The 27,390-nt window shown below is 45.0% G+C and overlaps 1 protein-coding gene across 2 annotated transcripts in view; it reads left to right on the top strand.

Moving 5' to 3' along the window:
• Window positions 1-6: 6 nt before the first annotated feature.
• The window catches only part of RFX7 (regulatory factor X7), a 53,330-nt gene continuing 25,946 nt past the window's right edge, over window positions 7-27,390 (top strand). The window contains exons 1-2 of one of the 2 annotated variants that reach the window (XM_035335378.1): window positions 7-471; window positions 24,019-24,052. In XM_035335378.1, the coding sequence (XP_035191269.1) occupies window positions 326-471; window positions 24,019-24,052 (180 nt within the window). In that variant the 5' untranslated portion in view covers window positions 7-325. Of the gene's footprint in view, window positions 472-8,857; window positions 9,336-24,018; window positions 24,053-27,390 lie in introns of those variants that run through there. The other variant, XM_035335379.1, reaches the window with a different exon arrangement.

Here is a 27,390-nt window from a genome sequence, read left to right as displayed (position 1 = left end):
GGGCCAGGTGCCGCGAGGCGGGGGAAGCGCCCGGGCACCCTGCGCGGAGCGGCGGCGGCGGGAGGGCGACGAAGAGAGGCAGCGGGAGGAGGAGGAGGCGGAGGAGGCCGGGCCGCCATGCGCCGTGCCGCGGGCCGGGCTCGCCATCCTGCGGCGTAGCGGCGGGACGCGGCTGGGCTCCCCGCCCGTGATGTCCCCCGGGCAGCGGGGGAAGGCGACTCACGCGAGGGCTGCGGCAGAGGCCTAGCGCCTGCAGCGGGCAGCGCCGCGCCGCCACCCCGTCCGCCCCCCCCTCGGCCCCCGCCGCCGCCGCCGCCTCGCCCCCATGGCGGAGGAGCAGCAGGCGGAGGGGCAGCCCCCGCGGCGGCCGGCCGGCACCCCCGCGCCCCCCGGGGCCCTGCCGGCCCTGGTGCCCGGGCTGCAGGGCGGCGAGGCCAGCGCGCTGCAGGACAAGATCCGCAGCTCCATCTGGTAAGGGCAGGGGGCAAGGGGCAGGGGGGCGCCGCGCTGGGGGGCGGGGGGGGGGGCGCGGCCCCTTTGTGCTCCCCCCCGAAAACACGCGGGGTCGCGCACAGGTGTGCCCCTGGCCGGCAGCGAGCCTCCCTCCGCCTCGTTAGTATGCTTGTTGTTATTTATTTCTGGCCCCCCAACGGCCAGTCCCGTGCGCTGAAGGGGTTGGTCGGTGGTGCTGCGTGTTTGGGTTCATTTGTATTCAAGGCTAATGGTAATTACGGTGCGGCTCTGTTGAAACGCAGGGGTATCATCTCACCTGCTGAAGGCATTTTAATTAGGCGGCACGTTGCACAGCCTTCTGTTTGCACGGCTGTTTCTTGGTTCAGGCGAGACCCCCAGCGTGGAGTGTTGATGCAGCCAGGAATGCAGAGCCTTGCAGTACGAGGGCATTTTTCCAGCCTCCTTATGCACCCCTGCTCTTCTGAATTTCCAGGCTGGCAAACAAAATGCAGTTTTGGCTGAAACTTGCGGTGATGGCTTGCAAGTTACTGCCCAGTAATCCACCCCTCCCACCCCCCAATTAAATGAAAATTCACAGAAAACCAACATTTTGGTTAACAATAATAATTTTGTGCACATTTGGGGTGAAGAGATGAATTGAGTTTAACTTGCTCTGCAGAGGAAATGCTAGGTCGTTCCCCCCCAGCCCCGATCCCCAAGAGGCTACCACCTGCACTATTTACATTTTCTGTATGCCTTTAAAGGCTGCTTTTGGCTGAGGGGGCTGATACGGTATTGTGAAACTGGGGAATTGTAAATATAGGTTACTCATCATAGATCATACCTTCCACAGATACGCACCGTGTATATAATATGGCTATATGTGTGCGTTCATCCTAATAAAAACATCGATGTAGCGTGCATCTCAATTGATACTATAGTTAGCTTTTATGTTTTGAATCTGTGTGGTTGTCAAAGAAAAAAAATCCAAATATATTTTTCCCTTCAGGTTATTTTACTGAATGGCATGCAGAAATTGTGTCTATTGTTTGGTTGTTGTTGTTTTTTAGAATTGAAACAGTAAGCAATAATTCACCCGTCCTTAATCAACACTTGCTACCTTTTGTTTTGTTTTTTTCTGCAACATGACCTAGAGAAGAAACACAAACTGCAGAATTTCCTGTCTGTTTAGACCACGAAATCTTGACACTGTCCTAATTTATTAGGGTATTTTGTGGTGTCCTTTATAGATTTTCTTCTCTTTCCATGAACGTGCTGTTTGGAAATGAGCCTTAGAGAGCATGTTTACATTACATTCAGATTAGGTATCATGTCCAAGTTGAAGACAAAATGGCTACTAAGCAAAACCTCCCCTTCTATTCTGGGTTTTCTTTTCAAGGAAAAAGAGCGCATACGTTAGCATTTTAAATGAAGATTGCTTATTTGATTCAGGTACACTTGATGAATGGCCTGACTCCCTGTTCGGTACAAAGGAATGCAGAGTTTTGCCCGATGTGAGTGGCTCGCCTGGTGCCAAGTGCCTGCGACCAGCAGAGGTTTTGCCAGCACCTTGCAGCCCTGTCTCCTGGGGTGGTTTCACAGACATTCCTCACATGAGCATGACCTTTCCTCCCTGGCTACCTGACAGCTCTCTGCACGGGGCTGGAACTTCTCTGCCACTTACAGACGGTGTCAGTTCCTTGCAGGTTATGCTGCAGAAATGCAGTATTTGGAGATCAGGTCATTTCTGCAATGTAACCTGTTCTTTGGCATCTTCAAAGCTTTTGTCTGTGACTGCTCCGAGTTCTGTGTGCTTCCCTGTTTCTGTATTGCTACCAGCCAGACCTCGTTGGGAGCTCGAGTTCCGTGTTAATTCACGCTGTAGTGTAGATGCAGTTGTTCTTGAGCAGCGAGGCTGAGGAGCATTGCCAGGGACGTCGCGCATACGGCACCCAGAGAAAAGAGTGGAAAGTCACCTCTTCTGCACTTGCAGCCTAGGATCTGTTGTCCTGTTCAGTAGGAGCCATGTGCTGGTAATGAATAAACAGTGTAAGAGACCGTGGGGAGGGCTTGTGAAAATGGCAGTGCTCTGTTGTTAACAGAGCTAGGTGCAACGTGCAGAAGAGCTTCCTCTTTTCTGCTTTCCCTTCTCTTCCTCCCCTCCTGTGCCTTGCCAGTTGTGTGTGCTGGCCAGTTGGCATGCCGAAGTCCTTGTTTCCTTCCCTAAGGATTTAGCACACCTAGATAAGCACTCGTCTGTATTTATTTTTGCCTCTTTTCTCATACGCGTTTGTGTGCACTGAATGGGTATTTTTAGTTTTGTTTTGTTTCTTTAAAAAAAGGTTTTAGTCGTCAAAATGTATTGTCAGTTAGAACAGTGAAGCAAAATATAGCAGCTACTGAAATACTGGACTTGAGGATCACAAACAAGTCTCTGCATGTCCTTGCACTGTGCAGACAAATATAAATATAGTAAGTGATGTAGGCCTCAAGGGGGACAATGAGTTATTCATTATTTCAACTCATACTTAATTTATTCTGTTTATTAGATTAAAATGTAGTTTGACAAAAGTAGCTCCAGTAATTGTGAATATGCAAAGTCCCTTAAAATCAAACAATAGGTTAGGTCCTGCTGGTTAAAATTGAAGGCACAGTCAGATTATGTGCTGAGGATTTTAAAACGTGCTTGGTAGGAGTCCAGTCTGGGTTTTGTTTTGTTTTCCCTTCTATATAAATTAGTGTGGACGGAGAAGGGGGAGAAAGAGTGTCTTAGCTGTGCAGAACAACAAATCAGGAAGCATTTGTTCACATTACAGCACTGTGTGCACATGGAGCAGGTATGCTGCGTGGTTGCTGCCGATTAATTATTTGTAGCCAAACCGAAGTTAAAAGTTCATCGCTGTCTAGCTGTGTTTTTCCTAGCTGCCCCACTCGAACACGTCCAACACTGCCGTGTCTGTTTTGGTTCGTGTTAAGTATGACTTGCTCAGACAGTCGGACGAGTTCTTACGGTGTCGATGAAAAGGACAGAAATAATATTAGATGTCTTTTCCCACTGACGGATTAGAAGTCTAGACTAGGAAGAATACGTCTTTGCGGAGCCCAGACGACCTGATTAATGTCAGTTTGGGCGGGTTTGTGCGTTGCCCGAGTCTTCACTGGACACTGGGCCTTAATCTGCCTGTTTGTATTTCCCTTAGATCCATTTTCAAGCTTTTATATTTATTAATAGCTTTTTGTCCAGACATTAGAGCCCGAGGCGGGAAAACCTCCCGAGTCAGCTGTCTGAGCATATAGACTAATGGGGTTTCAATTATTTTCTTTGGGTGAGGGTACTGTATTTACAAACATGTGATGTTTGTATGGGATATTTCTGTACCCAGACATATGCCGGTGAAGACGGAGTCTACTCATTATCACATTAAGTTGCCAAAGAATCTCCTGTAGCTGAAGGCAGCCAGTAACGTATGCAAAGGAGCGTGGCACGAGGACCGGGATAAGGAGATCACCGGGGGAGAAGGGTGGTGGCTGATGTTCTCTGCTCCTGCTGGGGGGGATGAAAAGGACCAACAATTTTAGACAATTTCATCCCTTTGCTCACTGCATTAATCACAAATCCAGTCCGTAGCTACGAGCACTGAAGAAATGGATGGGTTTGTTTTCTTGATCACAGTTGAAAATAACTGGTGATGGCTCTTAAATGAGTACTTGTTTACTGGTGTAAATAGTAATCTGGTACTTGTGTCTGTGTGTGAGTTGGTCCCCGTTTCTTTCACTTAGCCAGGATCTCAGCTCTTTGTCCTACAGCTATCTGATGTGATTTGAGTGCAGTAATTCTGCCCAAGAGATTAACTTCTCGCCTCCCCATCCCCAGTATCTCCCGTGTGAACCGTGCTGAGGACTGGGCAGCACAGAGTGGCAAACTCAAAGCATTGCTTTTCTAGTCTTTTGAACTGGATGTGGGTGTAGGCTTCAGATCCGTAATTTTTGTCCTCAAATCACTCCTCTAGCTAGAAGTTGTACTGGAAAACCGCATGAGCTGGGCCACATGGTGCTAAATTACATGGGTCTAAGGCCCAGTTTGTCCTGGTGAAGGGGCAGGAGGAGGTAAATTGTGCCTCGGTGAGTTCTGGGCTTTTTGTATTGAGCTAGAAAACCAGGTTAGCTGATTTTAATATCAATATTTTCTAATCTTTGGAAAGCGCCGTTCTTTGTCGTGACTTATACCACTCCTGCAATTGCAATTCTCACTCCTCATTAGTTCTTGTTGGCAAGAGTGCGTCGTCACTTAGACTGCTGGCTTGGTAAATGCGCCGCACTTTGGGAAATGCCATTGAGGTTTTTCATAATAGGAATTACTACTTGTTTATGTGGTTGGGTGAGTGGAAAAAATGATTGACAGTCTTAATATTTTTAACAAGATACCTGACAATGAAGAGGGAAGCTGAGAGGGTGTTTCAGGCTCTTAGAAAATGTGGGTGCAAACACCTTTCTGGTAGTTATCTACTACAGCTGAATTTCCCATAAAACCCCTCACGTATATTTTAAAAGATTTTTCTTTTTTTTTTTGAGGCAGGTTGGATTCATCTATAGACTAATCCATCTGCACGTACAATTTTTCAGTTTTCTGTAGCTTGGGAGGGGAAGACAGAGAATAAAAGCAAAACAACAAAAAAAAAGCCTCTATATTTTGTTAAACGGTCTATTGAAATTGTGTGGAGAACTGAAGTTCCTGTAACTGATTACAGGCTCTTCCTGGTTATTCTGTGCCCCCGGCCCAGAGTGCGCCAAGCCCTCCTTCCTTCTGGCCAGTTCGCTGTTGAGGATGTAAAACAAAGTTTTTGTAATTCTTTAATAATAATAATAATAAATTAATAAAGGATTATTGACAAGTTTGAGGAAGAGCTAGAATTGTTGTTGACTAATGTACAGGCTACCCTTAATGCAGTAAGTCTAAGTAACATCAGAGGTGTGTTTAGCCCCTTGGAAAAAGTAATTCCAGCTCCTCAGCTAAGAGGTGTTGTAAAACCGCAAATGTTTCTTGTCGCTAACTCAGTTTTCCCTGTCTTTATGGTCTGTTGTTTGCAGATGATTGTGAGACTTCCCTGTCCTGAATGTATTTCCCAACGTAGTACATAAGCAGTGAAATACACAGGAAAAAAATGAGCTATGGGCAATATTTTAGAGTAGGTCTTGATGATTTCAGGAGAGGTTGGCCTTCCGTGGACAGAGCATCTAACAGCACGTCATTCTTCTTCACACTCTGCTTCCTCAGATGGGTAGGGACAGAAAATGGGGTTTGTTTCACTTGACTCCATCTGTGTCCACGTGCGTTGCTCAAGGTAGCTCCCTTGTTGCTGTTGCAGAGAAAACCAGACTTGGAAGGTAAGAGCCATCTCCTAGGGACGATGTTGCTGTAAAACCATTTGTCTGATCATTTTACGTGCCTATTTCTCTTCAACCATAAGCACATTCAGAACAGTGCCAGGGTGTAACCATCTGTGGTGCAGATCTCCTGAGTTGGGCTAAATAAAACCTGCACCATTTGTCACTTGTCCTACAATATCCTCTGTTCCCAGAGGATGGCTGCTCCGTGGGTTGTTTTGAGACCTTTGGTTCCCTCGAAAGAGGCCCAGGTTTCCACCCTCCATCTCTCACTATCCATTTCTCAATGGAGGAAAACCTTCCTTTTGGGGGGAAGCTCTGCTGGAAGAATTCCTTCTCCCTGAAGTGGCTTGAAAGAACAGTTGCCCTCTGCTGAACGCCCCCCTTGCTACTGAGCAGGCCTTCCTCCCCAACCTGCCGGGCGCGGGCAGGTCAGCGGCACGCAGCGCTCGGTGCCAGGGCGCTGTGGGAGGAGCAGCAGCGTGCCGAAACGGGGCACGGCCACCATGGTGCTGGAGTTTCTAGGTCAGCAGGTGTGGAAGCCAATTTGGTCTGCAGGCATTTTTACAAGGTTCGAAAATAAACCCGAATAAAACGAACGCTGACCTTTATGTAACCTTTTGAGAATGGAGTTGAGGTTTTATTGAATATCCTGGCTCTGAGTTGGGTGGAACAGCTTTGCGGAGAGACGAGCTCTGTAAAGCTGCTTTTAGGAAGAGTGGGTTTTTCACCCTTGTTCGTGGGCTTTGTTTTTCTTTGTTTCTTGAAACAATAGGATCTAATAAAGTATGTGGGGAGAAAAACAGTATTCAAATAGTAAGACTTGGCTAAGTTCTGCTGCCATTCATTTAAAATGCATAGGAGTGCATGAAACTGTTGACTTCTCAGGATCAAACGTACGCAATTCCTTGTTTCATAAACATTTTACTTACCACCACAGGATCTCTCTTTGTTGAAGCAAGTGTGACATCGTGGTTTTCAGGGTGGCATTTCTAATGAGTTCTTAATAAGCACAGAATTGCAGGTCTGTTACCTCAGGCCTCTGTAGGTGGGTTGCTTGCAGTTTGGAGCAATTCTGTTTGATTTGCACGTGTGTACACCAGTGGCAGGTAGGAATCCACATCTCTGTCTGATGAGAACGCTGAGCCATCCCCCAAATTGTCTGAATGCTCTTTAAAATAAAAAAGGAAAAAAATAAAAGCAATACACGTGGTTAAGATGTCAGTATTTCTCAGGTTTGGGTGATCAGATTTATATGAAGCTCTGATTAATCTTTTTATTAACTGGGGCTTGGGGTGCTTTGTGTGTGTGTGTGGTTGAGCGCAGGGGTTGAGCTTAATGTTTTTATACAGATCCCATAACTTATGTATGTTGCCTTCTCTTGTTACTCCACTCTGCAGCTTGCCAAACAGAAGTATTTGGAGAAGGGCCAGAGCTGCAAAATTCAGATCACGATCCAAATTTGGATTTTTGGTTCAAGCCTTTCTTTCTAATATCTAATATTGCAAAGCTTCATATATAAAGAAGAATCTCATTATTTCAAAATTGAAAGACAGGAAATGGACGTAGCCTTGTAGCATTCCTCTAGAGCAGTCCCGATAGAGTGCTGGACTGCGTGTTTGAAAGATTATTGTTGGATGATTTAAAAGGTAAATTAAGTAGATAAAATTGCAATGATCTGTCATCCAGAAAGAGCCTAGACAGAAGGCTGGCACAAATTGGTTCTTTCAAGCCAGTGAGAAAAATCCCCTAAATACATCTAAAAACTCCCAAGTTGTTGGAATGCTGTCTTGTGTTCCCTCAGATCTATGGGAATTTTAAGGTTTTGTTTTGTTTTGAGTGGAGTTAGCCAGTATCTCAATTATAGTGCTTTCTTGATTTAATGGAAAAAGGATTATCTGTCATCAAGTAGGACGCTTGTTATCAGTTGCTGTACCACCAACAGGCTTTCAGGAAGCTGCCAAGTATTTTCTGGTTTTGAATATTTAATCATTAAGACAGTGGAAGAACATTCAAAACTTCCTGAATGTTTTCCCTGTTTCTTGTTCTTAATTGCTCGTGGTTGATGCAGTGACATTCCATCAGTCGAAGGGCAGGGAGGCTCTGCTTTCTCGCAGCCGTGGTAGATGGGGATGGTCTCTGCTGGTGACCCCCACTGCAAGTTAGGCAGAGGGGACCTGAACAGGCAAGAGACGTGCAAAGCTCTGCTTCTGTAGCTGCTTGGAATCCCACCTAGTGAATGGTGCAGGTTTTCAGCTGAGCAGGAGGGGTAAGCTTAGGATACGCAAACTACTTGTAGTGTAAAATAAATTGCACGTGGTGTTTAACACCTTCAGAATGCCCAAGTCTTGTTTGCTACATAACATTATGATTAGTTTGAGTTCTGTTAGTTTGTGGGGCTGGGGGTCTGTTGCTGTATTTTATTCAGTAAGAGTTGTAAATGATAGCGCCACACAGTGTGGGTTCTAGGAGATTTCTCGTGACGCTCCCCACCCCGAAGTGGCCATTTAGAGAGGGATAATTTTAAGCCTGTTCTTCAGTACATACATTCAATATAATGTGCTCTCAGCACTGTAGGAGCAGGTGAGGATGGGAACCTTTTGCCTGTATTGCTTTAAATATTTTTTCTTTCCCTTTCCCAATTCCTAAAAATTCCCAAGTCACTTAGGAAATAAACAGTCCCTAGTAGCTGGGATTATGTTTAAAAATCTACCTGAAGAGCTTACTTTTTTTTTCATATGAACCAAGTTGTCTTTTTTTTACATAAGCACTTCCATTTTTGTACTTCATCCCCTGCATTAGTTGTAGAAAACTGAGGTGTGTTTTGGTTCCACCTTTCAACATAGGACTGTCGCGTGGGGCTGCTGGTTTCACTGGCTGCTGCGTACAGGCTGCCTAGGGGCCTGCAATGGACTGCAGATGTATTAACGTGAACTGGAGCGCCCGTGCCGCCTTCATCATCTTGGTAAACAGAGTATTTTAAGCACGTCTTTTGCATTTAATGATCCTTTGGTACAGCTGCAGAAGGAGCTTTTTGCTTTGGTTTTAGTTTAACCCCGCATGGTAGCTATGGTCAGGAGCAACTTCCTGCCTGCTGAGAGTGCGCTGGCTGCCTGCTCACTGCGCTGAGGCCATCACAAAATTCAGCTCAGGGATGAACTTGGGGTACTGTTTGTGTGTCGAGAGTGACAGTCTTCTTGTTTGGCTTCTGTGTAAAGGAGATGGACATGATGGACACTGTCCAGGGTTTGCAACGTGGCATCCTTTCAAGTTTTTATCTTGCCCTTACATATTGCTGAGGTTGCATCAGCTGTTAGCTTTTTCTAGCAGCAGCCTATAAACATATTGCATGGTGAAGTGCGGGGCTGTTGCAGGGTTGGGGGATGCATCTAAGGACGTGTGTTTCTCAGGATGCACCTGTGCTCCTCCAGAATGACAGATCCTGCCTAGCTTTTCCCCGGAGCTGGATGTGGATGGTGTCGCCTACTGCTTGTCAGGTACTTCAAGTCTGGGAAGAAAATCTTGTTACTGGGGAGAACTTGTTTGTTGAGGCATCTTTGTATCTCCCCTTAGAGGAAATTTGTGGTTTAATGTCAACGTCTGTAATTTATGGCTGTCCTTTCTGATGGGTAGTCTCACGGGCATGGAGGCAATCCATATTTCTTAGTCAAAAATTCCTAAGTGCCAGTAAAAGGTTGTTGGGACTTCTGCCAGTGGAAAAGTTGGATTGCATTGGACAGGAGGAATTACAGTTCATTACTTTGGTTGCCTATAAAGGAGTGAATTAACTTATTTTTAAAGCTGTCAGCAATACAGACAAACTGTTGGAACTTTTTTCTCAATACGAGGTTGCCTGGAAGTGTCCACCTCAAGAGCATCTCTTGGACAGAAAAGAACTAGCTTGAGTCTGAGGTGTGCTGGATTATAGGATGGGCAATTTGTTCTGCATCCTCCTCTGCAGCTTCTTTCCCTTGTTTCGAAGTCACCTGAAAATACTTGGAGTAGTCTTTGTTATTTTACTCCTGTGTGCTTTCTCCCTTCCTCTCCAGCAGCATTGCCACACTAAAATACAAAAGGCAGTTTTTCAGTACCAGAAGTTAACAAGCTTTAAGGTACGTTTAATACAATATTTTTGTGGATGGAATTTTAACTCCTGTTTTGAAAAATAGTGAATCCCCCCTCCTCTAGTACCACGTGCTATTTTCGTTGCCAATTCTATCAAGCGGCTTGGGTGCCTATCAAGCTTGTGGGAGAGCTGCTCACAGTGGTGCTGGATGCATGCTGCGCGAGCAGTGTCTGAGGTGTGTGGAGGCAATCTGAAAGTGGGACTTGAGGTTTCAGCTTCAGGGTCAGCCAGCCATTACACAGGTCCTTTTTATCTTTCGTGATATCAACGTGCAGGGTGTAGTTCCTCTGGCAGAGCATGCAGGCATCAGGTGCTCCTTGCTGCCCCGTTAGAGGAGGCCCCCTTGCAGAACGGACATCTAGCTGAAGCAGCCTGTCTTGGTCCTGACGCACCGTCACGCACCTACTACTGCAGTCTCCTACGCTGTGGATTTTGTCGTTTCATACTTGTGGCAGTGTTTCTCAATGAAAGGTAAACAAGCGCTCCGCAGTTCTGGGGCTGGGTTATGTGAAAGTCCAGAGCTGCGGATCAGGCGCCGGTGACGTCTCTTGCTTCCCGTGTATGGAAGCTGCAGCTCTTTCTACTGGGATGAGACGGTCGGAAACAAAGGCCAAAAATCATTTTGAAACACTCTTACTGCTGTCAGACTGTGGCACAGGAACCTTGTATCCAAGCTCTGAAATACAGCCTTCCTTTCAGAAAGGATGCATAAAAAGCTTGCCTGTTTCCTTGGCTTTTATTTATTTTTATTAAGTCTGCATTTTAAATGAGAAGCTGTGTTAGGGACTACAGTTGCTAATAGTAGTCATGTAAACTTACTAGATAGTTGATATTTAAAAGAGTCAAATTAACTTGCTGTCAGTAATTGCTAGCTGCACACCTGGAACCACAGCAAGCTGAGGAATTAAGGCAGCTTCGGGCTCCAGCAGCCTGCTCTGCAAAGTTACATTTGTTAGGATTGACCCCGATGGTACTGTTCAATGATGAACTGGTTGAACATTGAGAAATGAATTGGCAGCTGAGAGAAAAGTGTATTTGTCTCTTCCATTCAACAAGTGAGTGAAGCGGGATTGTCGCATCTAGTTCTAAACATCTGAATAGGGATGTTCTGAGCAGAAACCATTCACTGAATTCAACAACTAGAGAGAGCTTACTGAGTCAGACTGAAAGAAACATGATCAACAAACGTGCTTAAGGCATAAGGAAAAAGACTTGCTTTTTACAGCAGTTTGGAAATGTTGGCTTCTGTGCACGACATCGGGCGAAAGTTTGTCTAAATGCACTTCGTAGTGAATTATCAATTAAAAAAATGATTTTGTAAATTATCATTTACGTAGGCAAAAAACGCTAGAAGCTGACCATGAAGATTTAATTTATGTAATTAAATTCCTGATCCATGCATATATTCAGACAGCTGTCTGTGTACGCTATAAATAGTCAATTTTCCTGGTTAATGAAGGCAAAAAAATTGTTGTACCACTGACAATAAGAACGAAATCCATGATTTTTTGTTCTTCTGTTCAGTACCACCAAGTTTAAGCTGTCCCCATCTAGCTCTCCTTGCACACTTTCCCACGGACGGCATCTCTCTCTTCCATTCTTGAAGCTAACTTCTCTTGAGGGATTAAGAAAGCAGGTTCCTATACCATCATGGTTGTACTTGGTGAAGTTGGTGAAACTTGCAGCTAAAATAAACACAGAAGTTCAGCTGTTTGAGTGAGTGGAAGCCCTATTTCTGTAATCACAGACACATGCCCATGTACTTGGATCTTGCCTGTCAGTAGCTCCAGATGTTCAGGGTGAAAATACTTACCGTGGAGAAGTGTTTTCAGTGCAGAATCTAGTAATTGTTAATTCAGAGTGACTCTTGGCTCTTCAGAGAATTTCATAGTTAGCACTCAATACTTTAAATACCGGTGGCTCTGTGTCAAATTTGGCTCAAGGTAGGAGCAGGAGATAGCTCAAGTGCATTCTTCTGGAAGACGTGGGCCTACCTAAATTTGTCAAACTCAGGTGAGGTTGACTCGATTCGTTCAGCTACTCGGTAAAGGAGTGGAAAAGCACCTCGAAAATTGAAATCAAAATGTGCTAATAATTGGGAAAAGACGTTTTCATTCCTTTAGTGCAGACATCTGCTCTCGTACCGGCATGTTTACACCTGGTGTGGCTCACAGGAATGAACCAGACCAATCAATTCTGTCGTGTTGTTAGACCACGTCCCTCTTTCCGGAGGGATCCATCAGACAAGACATCATGGTTCACATGAGGGTGGGAACAAATGTAGTTCAGCAGGTTGTTAGATGCCCAGAGGTGTTAGCCAGTTGTGTGCTGCAGCCTACAGGTGAATTTCAACAGTGCGATTATCTCAGTGAACATTGCTTCAGTAACTTTCTGTCTATATCCAACCTAAACTTAGTTTTCTGGTGCACTGATTTGGGGAAATTCAGAAACTTAATGTAGTTTGTTAAAATCTGTAAATCCGTTTTAGATTTAATCGAGGACAACCTTTTTTCTTTCTAACTGTTACACTAAGTAAGTCGTGGTATAACTCTGCAGGTCTTTAGGATGTTTGGCGTGGACGTATTGTGAATAATGAATCCATGTAACTGTTCTACATTCAGAACATCTGCAGCCCTCCTAGGAGGGTGCTGAACTCAGTTTCTGAGCTGCAAGGCTGCAGTTTCAGCAGTTCACACGGCGGCAGGTCACATGCCCTCTGCTCTGTTTTTGAAAGAAAAGTTGAACAAAACGAGAGCTTTTAAAATAGGTATGAGTGCTTAAGGAGCAACAAGCCCTACCGTGGAATACAAAGTACTGGTTGGTTGCCTCCTGTCGATGATGCCCATTTAGAAGTTACGTGCTAGAGGAAATAAAGAATCTGATAAACTTGTTTGCTCATTCATTGCAGTTGCGGTGAAGGAGGCTGTGGGTGGAGTGACGGTGACTTGGATGAATGATGCCCTGTGCTGGCAGTCCATGCGGCGGTGACGGTGGAGTTGGCTGCTGGGGTTGCCATGAAGCTGCACGGGCCTGGTGGTGCCTCTGCCGGGGAGCTGGCGAGCGTGGTCCTGCCTTGGGGCAGCTGCTCATGCAGTGCAGGCTCACCTAAGGTGCTCGCTTGAAACAGCTTAACTGCCACCTATGAGCAAGTGCAGCTGTCCAGGCTGAGCTCTGTAGGTACAAATTGAAATAGGTGTCTGCAGGTATGAACTTACATGGTTTTAACTTAATTAAATTTTGTGCAGCCCTAATTTTAATCAGGTGCAGCTTACAGGTTTAGACAAGCTCTTGAGTTTGCAAGTAAACTAAAGTACACCTGGGCTGCAGGCTAAGGGAGCTCAAACTTTCCAAACTAAACCTTTGAGATGTGGAGTAGCATGTGTTTGTTACTCTTCTTAAGATCTTAGTTTTGGAATTAAATACTAGGGTGGAAAGCCTACAGGATGTACTGCTTTGGTGTTCAGTGAAATGACGTTTGAGGTAGGCAAGAGACTTTTGGCTACTTGTGGCTCTTTAGACCATGCAGTTCCTGTGTCTGGAGTGTGCTGAAGCCTGGAAGGGGAGGTGAGAGAAACGCCCCTGGGTGCAAGGCTGAAGGATGGGGGCTGGAAGGAACCCATGGCTGTTGAACAGCAGTGAGGAACTGAGAGGGTTGTATGGCTGCTGCTACAGGCAGCGGTGCTGTGTTAATCCTGCGTGTAGTCAGTTTTTAAATTTTGACCCCTACAAAAGCGTCGGGGATAGGAGCAGGGTTACAGGATGTGCCAGTGAACGGCACAGCCCATGTCAGGGAGAGGCGTTGCTTTTCCCATGGTGGAGCACCCGTGCCCACCTAGCCTGAAAGAAGTGTAGGCAGATGCTTGGAGAACACTTACTATATCCTGGGGCAGTCAGGACTCCTTCCCAAGTGGGTAATGGGAAACCTGCAGTTGTTGATCCTGCTGGGTTTGGAGTGGGGACGAGTGTGTGGGGCACCTGAGCTCTGTGGGACCCATCCGGTGGCGGTGTCTCTGTGCCCAGCGCTGGGCTTGGCGTGTGCTGGGGCTTGCTCAGGGTAGAGCCGGGGTATGGCACTGCTCAGCAGGTGATAACCATCCTGGTTACCAAATTAATAGGATAAAGAAGAGGTGCAACCGGTAGCAAACCTGTTGTTAATGAAAAGCAGCTCGGGTAGCTGCAGGTTGTGGAGATGTCAAAAGGAACTACGAGAAATGAACAGAAACTCACCTGTTATCAGCAGGCTTAGATACGCTGCCCTGGCACCTGTGCCAGCACTGGAAAACGTGTGCCTGCAGTCTGGACGGCTGGGAGCCCTTGTGGTAGCACTGCTAATGCTGGAGGCTTGATAGTCTGAGGCAGGTCCACATCCTGTGTTACGCTGTGCTCTGTCCTGGTGCTCTGCAGGCAAGTGAAATACTTTTGTCTTTCTCAAGTTGATGGTACAGAGGAGTTCCATGCACCTCTATTTGTGGGTGCGTTTCCTTTTTTCTGTTCTTTCAAGTGCTGCTGAGGAGTGCCCCCCCTGTAGTTTGACTAGGCATCCTTTCGTAGAGCCATGTGGGAGAAAGGCTTGAGACAAATCTCGTCATGCTTTCTAGCATCTCCCAGTCGGGCCCTTTAGAAATAGAAGCCTTGAGTAATAATGTTGTAACTGGACTGGGCTTCTGCTGACCATGGCTGAAACTGCAGTAGCAGATCTCACAGCTATCTACAGACTGAATTCACAAACAGCAACGGTTGGTTGGTTGCTTTGTAATTAGTTTTAAAAGCAGTTTTCGTTGTGAAATATGTGACCCATTATGATAGGTGATTTGCCATTTAGCCACAAACCTTTCTGCTTTTAGCAGGACATGCTTTAGACAAAAAGACTTCTCAACTAGGACTTGATTCATGTAGTTTTATTTAGATCACCCTGTGCTTTCTGTGTTTAGGCTTTCTAGGCAATTGATCCATGCAGACTGATCTTGGAATACCCTGCAGTGCCTCGTATGGATTGTCAGAAATAAATACAGGATGCAGCTCCTCTGAAGGCGTTACCACCTTCCCACATAATGTACAGAGGGCAGCACATCTTTGGTATAGAGTCCTGCCTGAAGGTAACAACATACACTGATTTTAATTTAGATCAGTGCTGAAAAAAACAGGGGTGAGAAACGTATAAAACCATTTTCTTGTTTCTTCTAAGAGTTTATTCAACTAATTTGTAGCCAAAAAGTGTATTTAAGTCATTTAAAAGAGAAATAGAAAACAGGAACTTAGTGACTGTTGCGATGCTGGAATAGAGCACCTGGCATTCTGTGGCTGGGGCAGGCTTTTCCCAGTTATTTTAAGAATTGTGGAAATGGGTCTTCAGCATTTGCATAGAGCTAGATTTCCTCAGAAAGCTAAAAGAGATGTTTATATATTTAATTTTCAGACCCAGGTATTCTGATGTCTGCCAACTAATTATTTCTCAGCAGTTTTTACTTGGCAGGTCATTATAACGGGCTACATTGGAGACGGGCATTTCATTAGCAGCCTTATCTTCCTTCTTTGTTCAGCTTTTTGTATAGTTGGCATTATTTAATAATGTATAAAATCATCATAGTCCCAGGAATTAGAAGGGATTCAATATTTTTTATCCTATATGCAATATTTTTCTTGCATTTATTTTAGTAACAAGTGTTGAAGTCATGTGTTTGACTAATTTTAACCTGCAGTAACTTAAAATGTAGTGGCATGCTGATCTAGTATTTTTTTCAGCCGTGTGGTCCAGTGTTGCCCCTTTTTGTGTCTAATTTAAAACCGACCTTGGGTTTTCTCTTCTGCAAGTGGAAGGACATAGATTAGGTTACATGGAAGATCAGTTGGTTGCAGCTCGGCTTGTCCCACTGTTTTATCAGTTTGGTGTTTTTCTTGCTTCCTTATATTGCAAAGAGGAGTGTTTTGGCTTGGATTAAAGGAGTCTGCCTTCAAGCTGAAGAGCCAATATTTACAAATTGGTGGCTGCTTTCTGTATTTACTTTTCTGAGACCTTAGTTAGATACTTTGGTACATTTCCAGCGGACAGAACTCTGGCTATTTTTATGCTTTAGGGAAATAACAATACTTCATGTGCTTCCAAGACAGAATTACAGTCCCTGTACCTTCTATCTGAAATGGGAATATACTTGCTTTTGAGTACTGGAAGATTTCATTTGTCTTGTATTAAATGTTTTGGTTGCATTTGCTTGTGTTTGTGCTAGGTTCAAGTAGTTTAAATGAATAGATTGGGGTAAGTTTGCTCTTACTGGCGGTGCTCTTGTTTATGGATCTGGGTCTGTTCAAGTCCACATCTGTCTTCATTTGTGACAATTCCATGATACGACAGTGTAAGTTGGCATTTGAGAAGTCAGCTGTGCTAGCTTAAAGGTGAAATGTGTGGCAGAGGACAAGGTACAATTGGATTTGACAGAAAACTGCTATTGCACATGAGGTAAATTTCTACGATTCATTTCAAGAGTAACATCCTTATTTAAGAAAATCTTTCCAAAAAGTTGTTGAGAGAACCTGGGAGAGAATACAAAATAGGATAATAGTGTCTTTTCTGCAAGTAAATAGAACTGTATCTGGAAAGACTTGTCACTTGTCTGATAAAGATTTTATTCCCTGTTTTAAAATAGTCTTTAAATACAGGCAGGAGATTTAAGTCCCTGTTAAGCCCCAAGTCTTCAAAACTTGTCATCTGAATCTCACTGCTCAGTTGCTGGTTTTTTGTTGTTGTTGTTATTTTAAGTGTTTGAAATAGTGTCAGAACTAATCAGTGTTTCCTCTGATAGTGGCATCTCGTGGCATCACTAGGAGGGTATTACAATGCTACGCTGCAAGTGATCTACTTGTGAGCCATCACTGAAATGATGGAACCTGCAGCTCTGCGATTGCTGCCTTCCATTGGATCATGGGGTGGTGGGATGAGCTGCTTCAGTTAATTGATTCAGTGGGAAGCTCGTCTGCATTAATGAGATGAGAAATTTTCTGTTGGATCAGCAAACAGATCCGACTCAATGAAATCCAGCTCAGCTCTGGCTGTACAGTTTGCATGATCTGACATAAAGGCACTGACACAGAAAGGAAAAGGAACCAGTCGGTCAGTTGAGAAACAGCTTGCAGTTTGACTGGATGATGCTACTTGAAATGGCCTCTGCAGGTGAATGCGTAGGGTGTGACTTCATCTTTATACTGCCATGGTCTGTTTGTCCATGGCTTTGGTCCCTCGGTTGCTTTTTTAAGTAGGCACTTGGAAAAGCTCAGTTTTTGTGGCGCATTCAGCCATCCCATGACACACTATCACCTAAGTCACCGAGTTGCAGGATTTTTCAGGTCCCCAGTATAGCCTGTAATATTTTGTATTTTGCCTGTAAGACATCAAGTTGAATTATCTGCAGGAGAGAAAGTGCAGGCAGGGACAGAGCCCCTAGGTGGCATCAGAAGCCCTGCTTTTTGGCTCTTCTGTGTCACCCCGTGAGAGGTGAGGATGGGAGGGGATTCAGCAATGGTGATGCCAAGGTTGGCTTGTGGAAATGCCCTGCTTGGGCGTGCTTTCCTTTCACAAGAGCTGTTCTGTACTGGCCTGTGCTAGCGAAAGCCCTGCCTCCATTAGCTAAGCAGTGTAGTCATCAGTGCAGGAATTGAAACAGATTTCAACCTTTTGCAGCTCTGCTTTCTAAATATTTAGTTGAAATGCTTTTACAACCATTTTACTTCTTTATCAATATGAGCCAAGCCAGACAACGTAACATGGCATATGTTAAGATGTTAATTGAGTAGCAACAGACATAGGCGGCTGTTTTCATAATTTTCTCCTTAGATGATCCTTGGCTCCAGCTTAACATTTCTTTGTGCTTCTGAATGGAAGGTTCTGTAACGATATTTTTAGAGCTGTTACTCTAAGAGAAGCATTAATTCAGTAAGACTAAGAATTAAGGGCCGAATCCTGCAGGCAGGCAGTGTGTGATGATAGAACCTTCCTGATAGTGCCGCTTGCTGTAATGGTTGGTAGTCCTGATACTGAGTGCTGCCTGACGGCGTTCAAAATAAACAGACTTCTTTGAAACCTTGTCTGATGTCACCAGCGTCCTGGAAGAGAGGTCTGAAGCTGTTGGAAAGGGTGTGTGTTCAGTTCAATAATTATCCCTTCTATTTTGACATGGCTTTCAGAAAAATGACTTGCCCTGAGTTGGCACGGTTGGTATTTAGTAAAGGAGTCTGACTTGTCCTTGGGAACTAACGAGGTTTTTGGAAGAGGCCAAGAGGCTGCAGGAAACGGAACAGGAAGAACGCCCGGTTGCTGCCAACACGGAGATACCTCCTGTGCCTGGGAGACAGCAAGGCTGCTGTGTGGGGAGGGAGGCCTTGCTGCTCACTCAGTGCTGTTCCTCCGTGGAAGGAGCAAGACTACCTGCGGACCCTGTTGTTACGTGGTTTGGCAGACAACCCTTGAAGATTGTATGAGGGAATGATTGGTGCGGGGAGAAACTGAGACTTTGCATAGCTGGATAATTTGTAAGGGGGCATGTGACCAAAACAATTCTTCTTGGCAGCCAGCTCTTACCTAGGTACCTTCCACTTTCACACAGAAGGCTTCCTTTTGGATATCTGCCTAAAAATATTGGGGTAGCAGCATGTTGCCTTACACGGGGGCTACAAGTGAGTTTCTGGGAGATCTCATTGTGGCTGCTGAGCAGCCTCTGTTCCTGCCCCTTGCTGGAGCTGCACCACGTTGTTGCTGGTTTTGTGCTGAGCTCTCAAGAGAAAAAGCTTGTGGTCATCCCCCCACTTCTCCGAAGGAAGCTTATTTTAGAGCTTTATAAACCTCCCTCTTGGCATTAGTTGTCTGAACTGGTAACTGCTTTGTCATCTGCGATGGTAACTAATTAACAGTGATGAGAGGTAACTGCACACTGGCGTTTTGTTTCCAGTCGCAACTTTTCTTACTGCATGGGGTGTGTCAGGTAATAATGTAACTGTGTGTGTGCTCTGGAAGCCCTGCAGTGGGAAATCCTTCCTGGCTGCTCAGGAGTTGTATCCTGTCTTCATAACCTATGGCGTAGCTATGAGTGCTGGTGGAAAGTTGTTCCTTTTCGTGACCTGCTTTAGGGTTAGGCAGAAATCATGTTTTTTTGGGCTGTCCAAAATGTACCAAGCAGGTGAAGCAGAGCTCTGGAGCCTGTTCTCAGGAGGCTATTCCAGTTTATGCAGATGTTTGCAGGACTGTGCTGAAGAGGATACAGAGATTTCAGTCTCACTGCTGGAATTAAAGCCATAATGACAAAGGGGCTCCAGGCTTCCTGAGGCACCTTAGTCAAACCATTACAGCATTTTGCACTGTAAATCGTGGCTCCACTTGTCTCCTGAATTTCGTCAAGCTGGACTTCTGTTGCAGTTGTGTACAACTTCCTCCATTTGAGGATTAAGTCTGCTGCCAGTGCCTGAATGATGGGAGCCAGGTCCTGCGTGGCTTTTGAGGCTGGGATGTCTTTCTGGGGCGAATGGCAGTGTCGTGGAGGCGCTGCTGTCCCACTCCTGCCAGGCACAGGACCCAGAGCCCCTTTGCTGGTGTCCTGCTCTGCGCAGTGGCTCCCAGAACAGGAGCTGCACTGCAGCGGCTGGGCGCTCAGCGGTGTGTTTGCAGTGCATGCATACATGTTCCTCCAGCATTCACTGTGCTGCTAGCTTTGATGCTAAACAAATAATTTACTGTTGAAAAGCTGGTAAGGGTTTGTTCCAGTGATCGTGCTGACTTTGAGAAGGTTTACAGAGTTCACTGAGCAGCAGCTAGCAAGTTCGAGGGCTTTGTTTTACCCCTCCCAACTGCTTTCCTCTTTCTGATCTCACAGGCATAAGGCTTCTCATACCCGTTGTGATTATATGGCCTCTACTCTTTGCAGCATTAAAGAAATCCTAAATGTGCTCAGAGCAACTGAGCCCTGCCATGCCTTGTAGTAAGATATTCCCATACTGCTCAGAGTGCTTCAGCTACATATCCCTGCACCCAAGGTGTTGCTTAGAGCAACGTTGAGGAGTTTGTCAGCAGGGCTGAGGCGTTTAGAAGCTTAAATTGCTGCAACATTCAACAGTCAGTGCTCAGGAACCTGTCCAAGGTCTTGGGCCTAAAGCCTGCGTCAGGAACCAAGCCTGTGAAAACTGCTGAGAGGCTTTCCGGGAAGGCTTTGGTCTGCGGCATGAAAGCTGCCCGGGTATTCCTGGGGAAGGTGTAGGACTGGGGGCTCCGTGAAAGACAGAGGCTTCGCAGGGAGCTAGTGTTACGCTTCTGTAAAGCACAGGCTAAATAATCCCCCTTTTCCATGCTCTTTAACTCATTAAAAGAAGCTGGGCTCTTGTTCTTGAGTGTTGCACCTGATGGCTAAGGGTAGTTCTCAGAGAACTGTTCCAGACTGGTGTTTTGGGCAGAGCTGGTGTTTTTGAGAAGCATTTCCGTAGGCAGTGGGACTGAAATACATCTTTCTGGAGTAGCTGGGTGTATCAGAACTGTCAAACAGCCTGCTTCGCAGCGTCCACTGAGTAAATATTTCATCGCTGACTGTGGTAGGGTCACTTAGCCTTTCTGCAAAGGTTATAGCTTTATGCTCCCGGGTCCTGTTGGAGGATCAGTATCTCATGCAAGCTGGTAACTCAAGGCAGCTGACAAAAACAAGCTCCTCTGTTACCGCTCCTACGGGACAGCTATCCCCACAGTCAGAGAAGGTACTGCTTCTCCTGGATTAAACTGCCTGGAGCAGCCCGCATTAGGTTGTAGATCGGGTGAGTGAACTAGCTGGACTTGAGGGAGACTTTCAGCATAACGAGCTGCAGAAGGATGGATGCCCTAACTGTGCTGCATGCTCCAGGCAGGTACAGCATGGAGCGAGCACCCAGGTGCTATGTGGAGCAGCTGTCCAGGAGGAGCACTGCTAGCAGCATGACTTCTGACTTTAGTTTTCAGGTGGACTTAGGTCACTGATAGATTCAAATGGTAATTTTCATTAGCGAGAATATCTGTCACTTTGGGTACCCTTCTGCAGATGTTACGGGATGTGTAGCAAAGTGCGTGGGTAACGGCCTCCAGGTGTCAGAAGTAGGTCTGCCTGCAGGGTCTGAGCCAGCCTTGCTTTTGTATCGCTGGTAGGAGACCTACCAAGGTAACCTCTGCCAGAAGGCTCCCGAGACAGTTGACCAAATTAAATTTTTGTGCCTGTAAAACTGAGCCTGACTGGTGCAGTTACTGTAATTAAAGTCGTTATTAGGTAATAGATGCATTTGGCAGAGACAGAATCAGGCTTATTTATTTAAAATCTGAAAACTGTCAGCTTTCAAAACACATCTGTCTTGTAAGCTAGCAAAGGAAGAAGTGGGGTAAAATAAATAACATTGGCCAATACATTTTAACCGGGGTGGCTGTTACTTCACCACGTTTGTCACTTGTCCTTCTATCTCCTGACGTGATGGAGAAGCTCCTTACAATTTCACCAGAAGTAGCTTTCCTGTGCAGTGCTCAGGACCATGCAAAGATCGCTGTCCCAGCACGTTCCCAGCCAAAGGGCTGGTTCTTTGGAGGGTTATTGTTGCTGTACTTTGATGTGGATCAACTCCACTGAAAGGTAAATAGGAAATGTTTCTCATTAGGCACAGGCTTTATGAAGCCAGGCTATGTTAACCTGGGATATGGTTAGGGTAAAAGAAGCCTCAGTTTACCAGTAACAAATTATTATAATGTCCTTTTAGAAGACCAAGGAGCGCACAGCGGGAGGTGAAATTGCTGTTAAAATAAACATCATGCTTACTCCTGCTTGGGCCGTGGGACCCTTGCCTTGTAAAATGTCACAACATCTGTGTGCAGATTAGAGGACATGAACTCGACTATCCTTTTTGTGCCACCAGTTGACAAAAAGGAAACAGAAGCTGTACTCACTGGTCCAATTATTGCTCTTTTGCTGTTGCTTCCAGACACTGTTGATCAGTGCTGTGGGAGCAGGGGTCACAACGGGAAGAGTCTGAACGGAATTTGAGAATTTACATTTACTGGCTCAGACTGATCTTTGGAGATAAAAAGACAACTCCAGGGATCTCCTGCCCAGCTGCCTCCTGGCGGTTTGCCTCTTTCTTTTTGCAAGAAGAAAATACTGATGCAAATGGGCATGTTTATGGGCAGTTTGGCAGAATCTGCCAGGGCTGTCAACTGTGCTGGCAGAAGCACATCCTTCTGAAAAACCTAGCACAAAACATCGTGAGCAAGTCTGTGGAGAAAAGGCGGTGTTTGGACTGTTTGGTCTGCCTGTCCCCTGCGTCCCCTTATCCTCTGTGTTGCTGTTCTGCATCACGCTGTCATGTGAAGCCATGGGAAGGCTTTGGTACAAAAGTGGGCACGTGTCGTCCGCTGCTTTATGAAAGAGGCTCAATCTGTAGCAGAACAAGCATTGTGAAACCCTGCTAGGGGCAGGAGGCAGTGGGGCAAGGTGGAGTCCAGGGTGAGAGCTGTGCTGTGGGAGCAGCCCCATGTTTCAGTATTGCTTTGCTCAGCTTTGAGTTGGATGCAGTGATACCTCTGAGCAGCAGCAGGTTTCCACGCTTGTCCTTTGACTTGCTAGTAAGGTGGTGGTTTGTGAAGGGTGAGATGGCATTTGGATGCCCGTCTTCGATTGTTACAGTAGATGGGAGCCCCTTCATCTAGGCAAGGAAAAACTTCCATTTTCCTGGCTTTAGCTTTCTGTGTTTGCACAAATCCCCAGCAGCTCAGCTTCCCTCCTGCCTTAGCATTCCCAAGTGTCTTCCCAGCTGATTGTCCTAACACCAAGTCAGCAGCAGTGGACACCCACCGTTGTATCTACATCCGTGGACTTGCTATCCATTTTTGCCTGTTGTAGTGCCATTGTTGCCGTATCTGGTTCTTGTACGGGAAGGGGGGCGGAGGATCTGTACTAGCAGCTCCTGCAGGACGGATTTTAGACCTTCTGGTTTCAAAATGCGATGCTGTAACAAATGGGACAACCAGGCTCCTTCCTCTTTGAACATTGGATGTAACATAGGTGCCGAATCGGTAGCTCTAGCTCCTATTTCCACCAGGCACTAGAGTCGTGTGTTTGGCTTGTTGTAGTTGTGACTTTAGTATGTCCATCAGATACCTTACTTGGCCTTCCTTTTGTGTGTCTTAGCACCTGTACAAAAGTAAAATAACTGGAAATTACATGCTCAGTTGTGGTAACGGCGTTGAATCATGTTCTATTCTGCTAGCAGCAAAGTGTTTCCTAAACTCACACTGGTTGTTTAGTGCTTGTTCAGTAAGTGTTCAGCAGTAAAGACTTCATTTTTGCATGTTGAAGCTCATTCTCCTGTTCAGAGCAATGATTAAATGCCTTCAGCCGAGCACATAGCATACAGTACTCCTCCAGAAACACAAAAGCGGCTTATGGGTGTGTTTATATGAAGCATAATAAGTTCCATACCATACCTTGGCACATACACGGAGGTCATTTATGGCAAATTTTATTTCAGTCCCCACCCAGACTCTTCTTAATAAGCCAACTGGGAGGTAGTGGGACTAAAGTGGAAAACTTCGGAGTAGGTTGCCAGTGGGATACCAGTTGTCTGCTTTGTAGCAGCTCTTTGGAAAACTAGAAATAAATGCATTGAAGTGGTGGGATTTAGTGAAGTGTGGGGAAAAGGGGGGGGGGGGGGATTGTGTTTTCAGATGAAAAAAAAAAATGCATCTGAATTGTGGAAGAGTTTACAATAAAAGTAGTGAGATCCATCCTGGCTGCTTTGCAGCTTGGGATAATAGTTCCCAGTTGCAATGATACTTCATTTTAAATACACTCCTTATATGAAAGGGTAAAACAGCAAAAATTCTAATAGCGTTGTTTGCAGTGACTTTCTACCAAAATCGTTGCAGATTAAGTATACTTCCATAGGCTATTGTTGTATTTTGTAGCAGGAGATTAAGCCTATAGTATAGTGATAGCACTTCTAATATGTAATATTTTTGTCTTTACTGTTTAGATTAATTCAAGATTTCTATTCTCTCTTTCTTCCCTCACGTCTAGCAAAACTGTACAATCTAAAGTGGACTGCATTTTGGTAAGTACAACTCCAGAATGCTTTTTAATATTTGATAGAACTATAAGACCAAAATAGACAGCTCTGGAGACCGAGAGTTATTATCAAGTCATTCCTTGGCAATACTTTAAGGTACTGCCTCTAAATCTGCTCAAAAGTAGTTCATGTTACCCCCCCCCCCCCCCCCCCCGAATGCATGATGTAGATTTGGTACTCGTTTTCCAGGGAAGTATTGCCCTCTTTCTAGCAACAGCAAGTGATTTCCCTTTGCAGAGGCTATCAGTATAGATAGGACTTAGAAAGATGCCTTACTGCCTTTGTAAACATGTTTTTATTAAATGAGGTATTACGGATTGCACAGATCAGAATCTGCAAGAAGCTAATTGTGCCTTCAGGTTCCATTACTCTTTAGGTTGCTAATGACAATGATTATTGCTCTTGTTGTTTCCTTGAAATAGTTAATTCATGGCCAGTGACACGTTTTAAGGAAGGAACTAGATTGAACTGCATGTTTGCACAAAGCCTGTCAGACTAATGCACTGGTCTGTGAAAGTCTTGCTCATGTCATAATTGTCAGATTATTTGTTTATTTTAAATCCTGCCAACCTCTGAAGTTGTGCACTATCTTGACTACCTTCCCAGAAGTGAGCAACGCTACAGGTCCTGTTAGTTCAGCTGTACGTAAAACAGATGCTTCATTTATTGAAGAAAGGAAAGCCCTTGAAATACATCAAGATCACATTCCTTTGTGCAATAAAATAACAGAATCCTAGCCAGTGAGTAGAGATTATTTCTGGGAAGCAAGTATCTAGGACAAACCGAGAGGATTTGTTTGTGTTTAATAGTGAGCAATAGGTTTCAAGTTTCTTTAAATGGGAGTCTGAGTACAAAAGTCTTAAGACTGGAAGGGACTGCTTATTCTGACTTCCTACCTTTGGCATTTCATCCAGAAGTACCAGCGGGTAAGATAAAAACATGACATAGACAACCATCTGGATACTATCAAATAGAATCTGTTCCGCTACATGGCTGAGCTAAATACGAATATTCCTTGAAGTCGTGTTGTCAAAGGCTAATTCATATGGCACTGCATTCTGTTTCCTTTAAATGTTACCTTAATTTATCATGGTGAGAGATTTCAAGTAAGCTTTATTGTTGTTTTGCAAACAGACTTTGGACCCAGTTTTACCTATGCTTAAAAGAATTCCTGGATGCATCCAACTAAACGTGATGCATAATGCCGTTTTTGTCCTGTGTATTCCTCAGTGGCATCTGCGGATACAAAGCAGGTGAATATAAGATCTTTGGTACATGAGTCTTCATTGGCAAGAGGGCAAAATGCACTTGGAAAATTCTTAACACCAGATTTTTCTGTCGTGAAATAGAAGTGTGGTAGGAGTTCCTAAGTAGCATCAGAGAATGAATAAACAAGTAGCAGTTAACGTGTCACCTGCTTCTTGGAAACCTGTTTTAAGAAAACAGAATTTACAGTAGGACTGTTCTTGCATTAAATTCTGCAGATTCATGAATCTAGGATACTGAAGGAGAGATTCACAGTCGGTGTGAGCCAATGTTACCAATCAGCTGCACGAGTCAACTGTGATCATCCACCAGGTGTTTTTCTGAGCAGTGCTCTTGCACGCAAAGCAGTCTCCATAGCTTAGCTTGGGACAGAACCGCGATTTCCCGACGGCCTGATTTTCTGTTCCAGGTGCTTTCTTGTCTGTCCTGCTGAAGCGTTCAGAGCAGTCCTATCAACAGTGGAAAGGTGACTGTAGGGCAGCAAAGGGAGATCAAATGCTGTTCAGGTAGTTTGGAAAAGCAAAATCTAAGACCAGAATAGTTTCAAGAAACATAAATGAAGGTGAATCATGAAGCATTTTACATGCTTTTGGAAAGCTGTAAGCTGCAAGACAGAATGTAAAAGTATGTTAAGCTAAAAGGCCGTGACCATACAACTCAAAATTAATTGCTTGGAGCTTCCTTGCAGACCTATCCAGTTTTGCCCTGTAGAAGACAGATGAGGAGGTTTCCTCGCTGTTGGAATGTGTTTGGGTTTGTCCAAATGGTCTGCGATTGGGGTGTTTGGACCTGACCAGTACCCAGCTGCTTGCTGCAGAGTCTGAGCCCAAGGTTATGGGCAGGTCAGAACGCTTCCTTCAAGTGCTTGTTAGATTTGGTTCAGATAGCAACCATCTCAGGGCCTCTGAATCAGTCTCATGAGGTTAAAGGGCCAATGCTCATCCCTTGCATCTTTGACTGTAAAGAGGAGATCTGTGACCAGCTTTCAGTTATGTTGAGAGGTACTGGTAACAGCTTAAAGCATTTAAACTTTATCAGTTTGCTAGTAACTGTAAAAAAATAAATACATAAATAAATAACAAAGATCAGACTGTGCTTGTTGTCGTTTGTGTTTGGTAGCCCCAGTCACAGCCACAATGTGCAGAGCAGCACACGGATGCTCTTTAGAACATAGGCTGCCTAACGCAGGATAGGAAGAAAAAGGGAGAAGAAACAGAGGTGATGGGAATTGTCTCCGCCGTGGAGGGTAGCTAGCATCAGAGGACTACGGAAAACAGCTAGTGTAAGGGCACTAGGACTGTAATTTTTATTTATACAGGAGAGGAAAGTTACCTGCCTGTTACTTGTTACATTGCACCATTTACATCTGACATCCTGTCAGTTTCTGGAAGATCATAAGAATATTGTATACCGTGCAATCCAAAAATAAAGGCAATTAGCAAGAATTGTGGTGTAAACAGCCATTAAAAATTCATTATAACATCTTTTTAACTGTAGTAAACATGTCTGGAAGTCTCCTATGACTTTGCTTGTTATATTTCCTGCCACATACTAACTGAACTCTTGAACCTGCTGTAAACAACTGTATGCTCCTGCTTAGCAGGAACGCTACAGCTGCTTTCCTTAGTCCTCTGAAAAGAGATGTGTACTGGTGAGAGATGGCTGGATCGACGGCTGTGAAAACCAAAGCTGCCAATGGCCAGAGCAGTGGCAGTGTGGGCAGCAGCAGCGTGTGCCATGTGCTGTTGAAGCAATCTGCCTCAGTCCTGCGGCGCTCAAGGTGGTAGCTGGTCGCTTTTTGGCCCTACAGGAAACAGGCAGAAGGGCAGCTTTGGCAGCTGTACTTGGACACTCTGTCAGTACTAAGCTGCCATGTATTTTTAGGGCTTGTTTGGAATATTGAGCACCTGAAATATGTTTCTGCTTCTGTTCAGATGAAGCCTACAAAATATGTTTATTAGCATCTCTTTAGAATAATAGGTTCTCTTTCAACTTAGCATCTTCCTTCTGGATCATTTTTCCAACAAACCATCTGACCTTGAGCAAATTATTTAACC

This window comes from Oxyura jamaicensis, chromosome 10, assembly GCF_011077185.1.
Source record: "Oxyura jamaicensis isolate SHBP4307 breed ruddy duck chromosome 10, BPBGC_Ojam_1.0, whole genome shotgun sequence".
Classification (NCBI taxonomy): domain Eukaryota; kingdom Metazoa; phylum Chordata; class Aves; order Anseriformes; family Anatidae; genus Oxyura; species Oxyura jamaicensis.
Note: the sequence above shows the minus strand (reverse complement) of the source record. Positions and strands in the feature narration are given on the sequence as shown.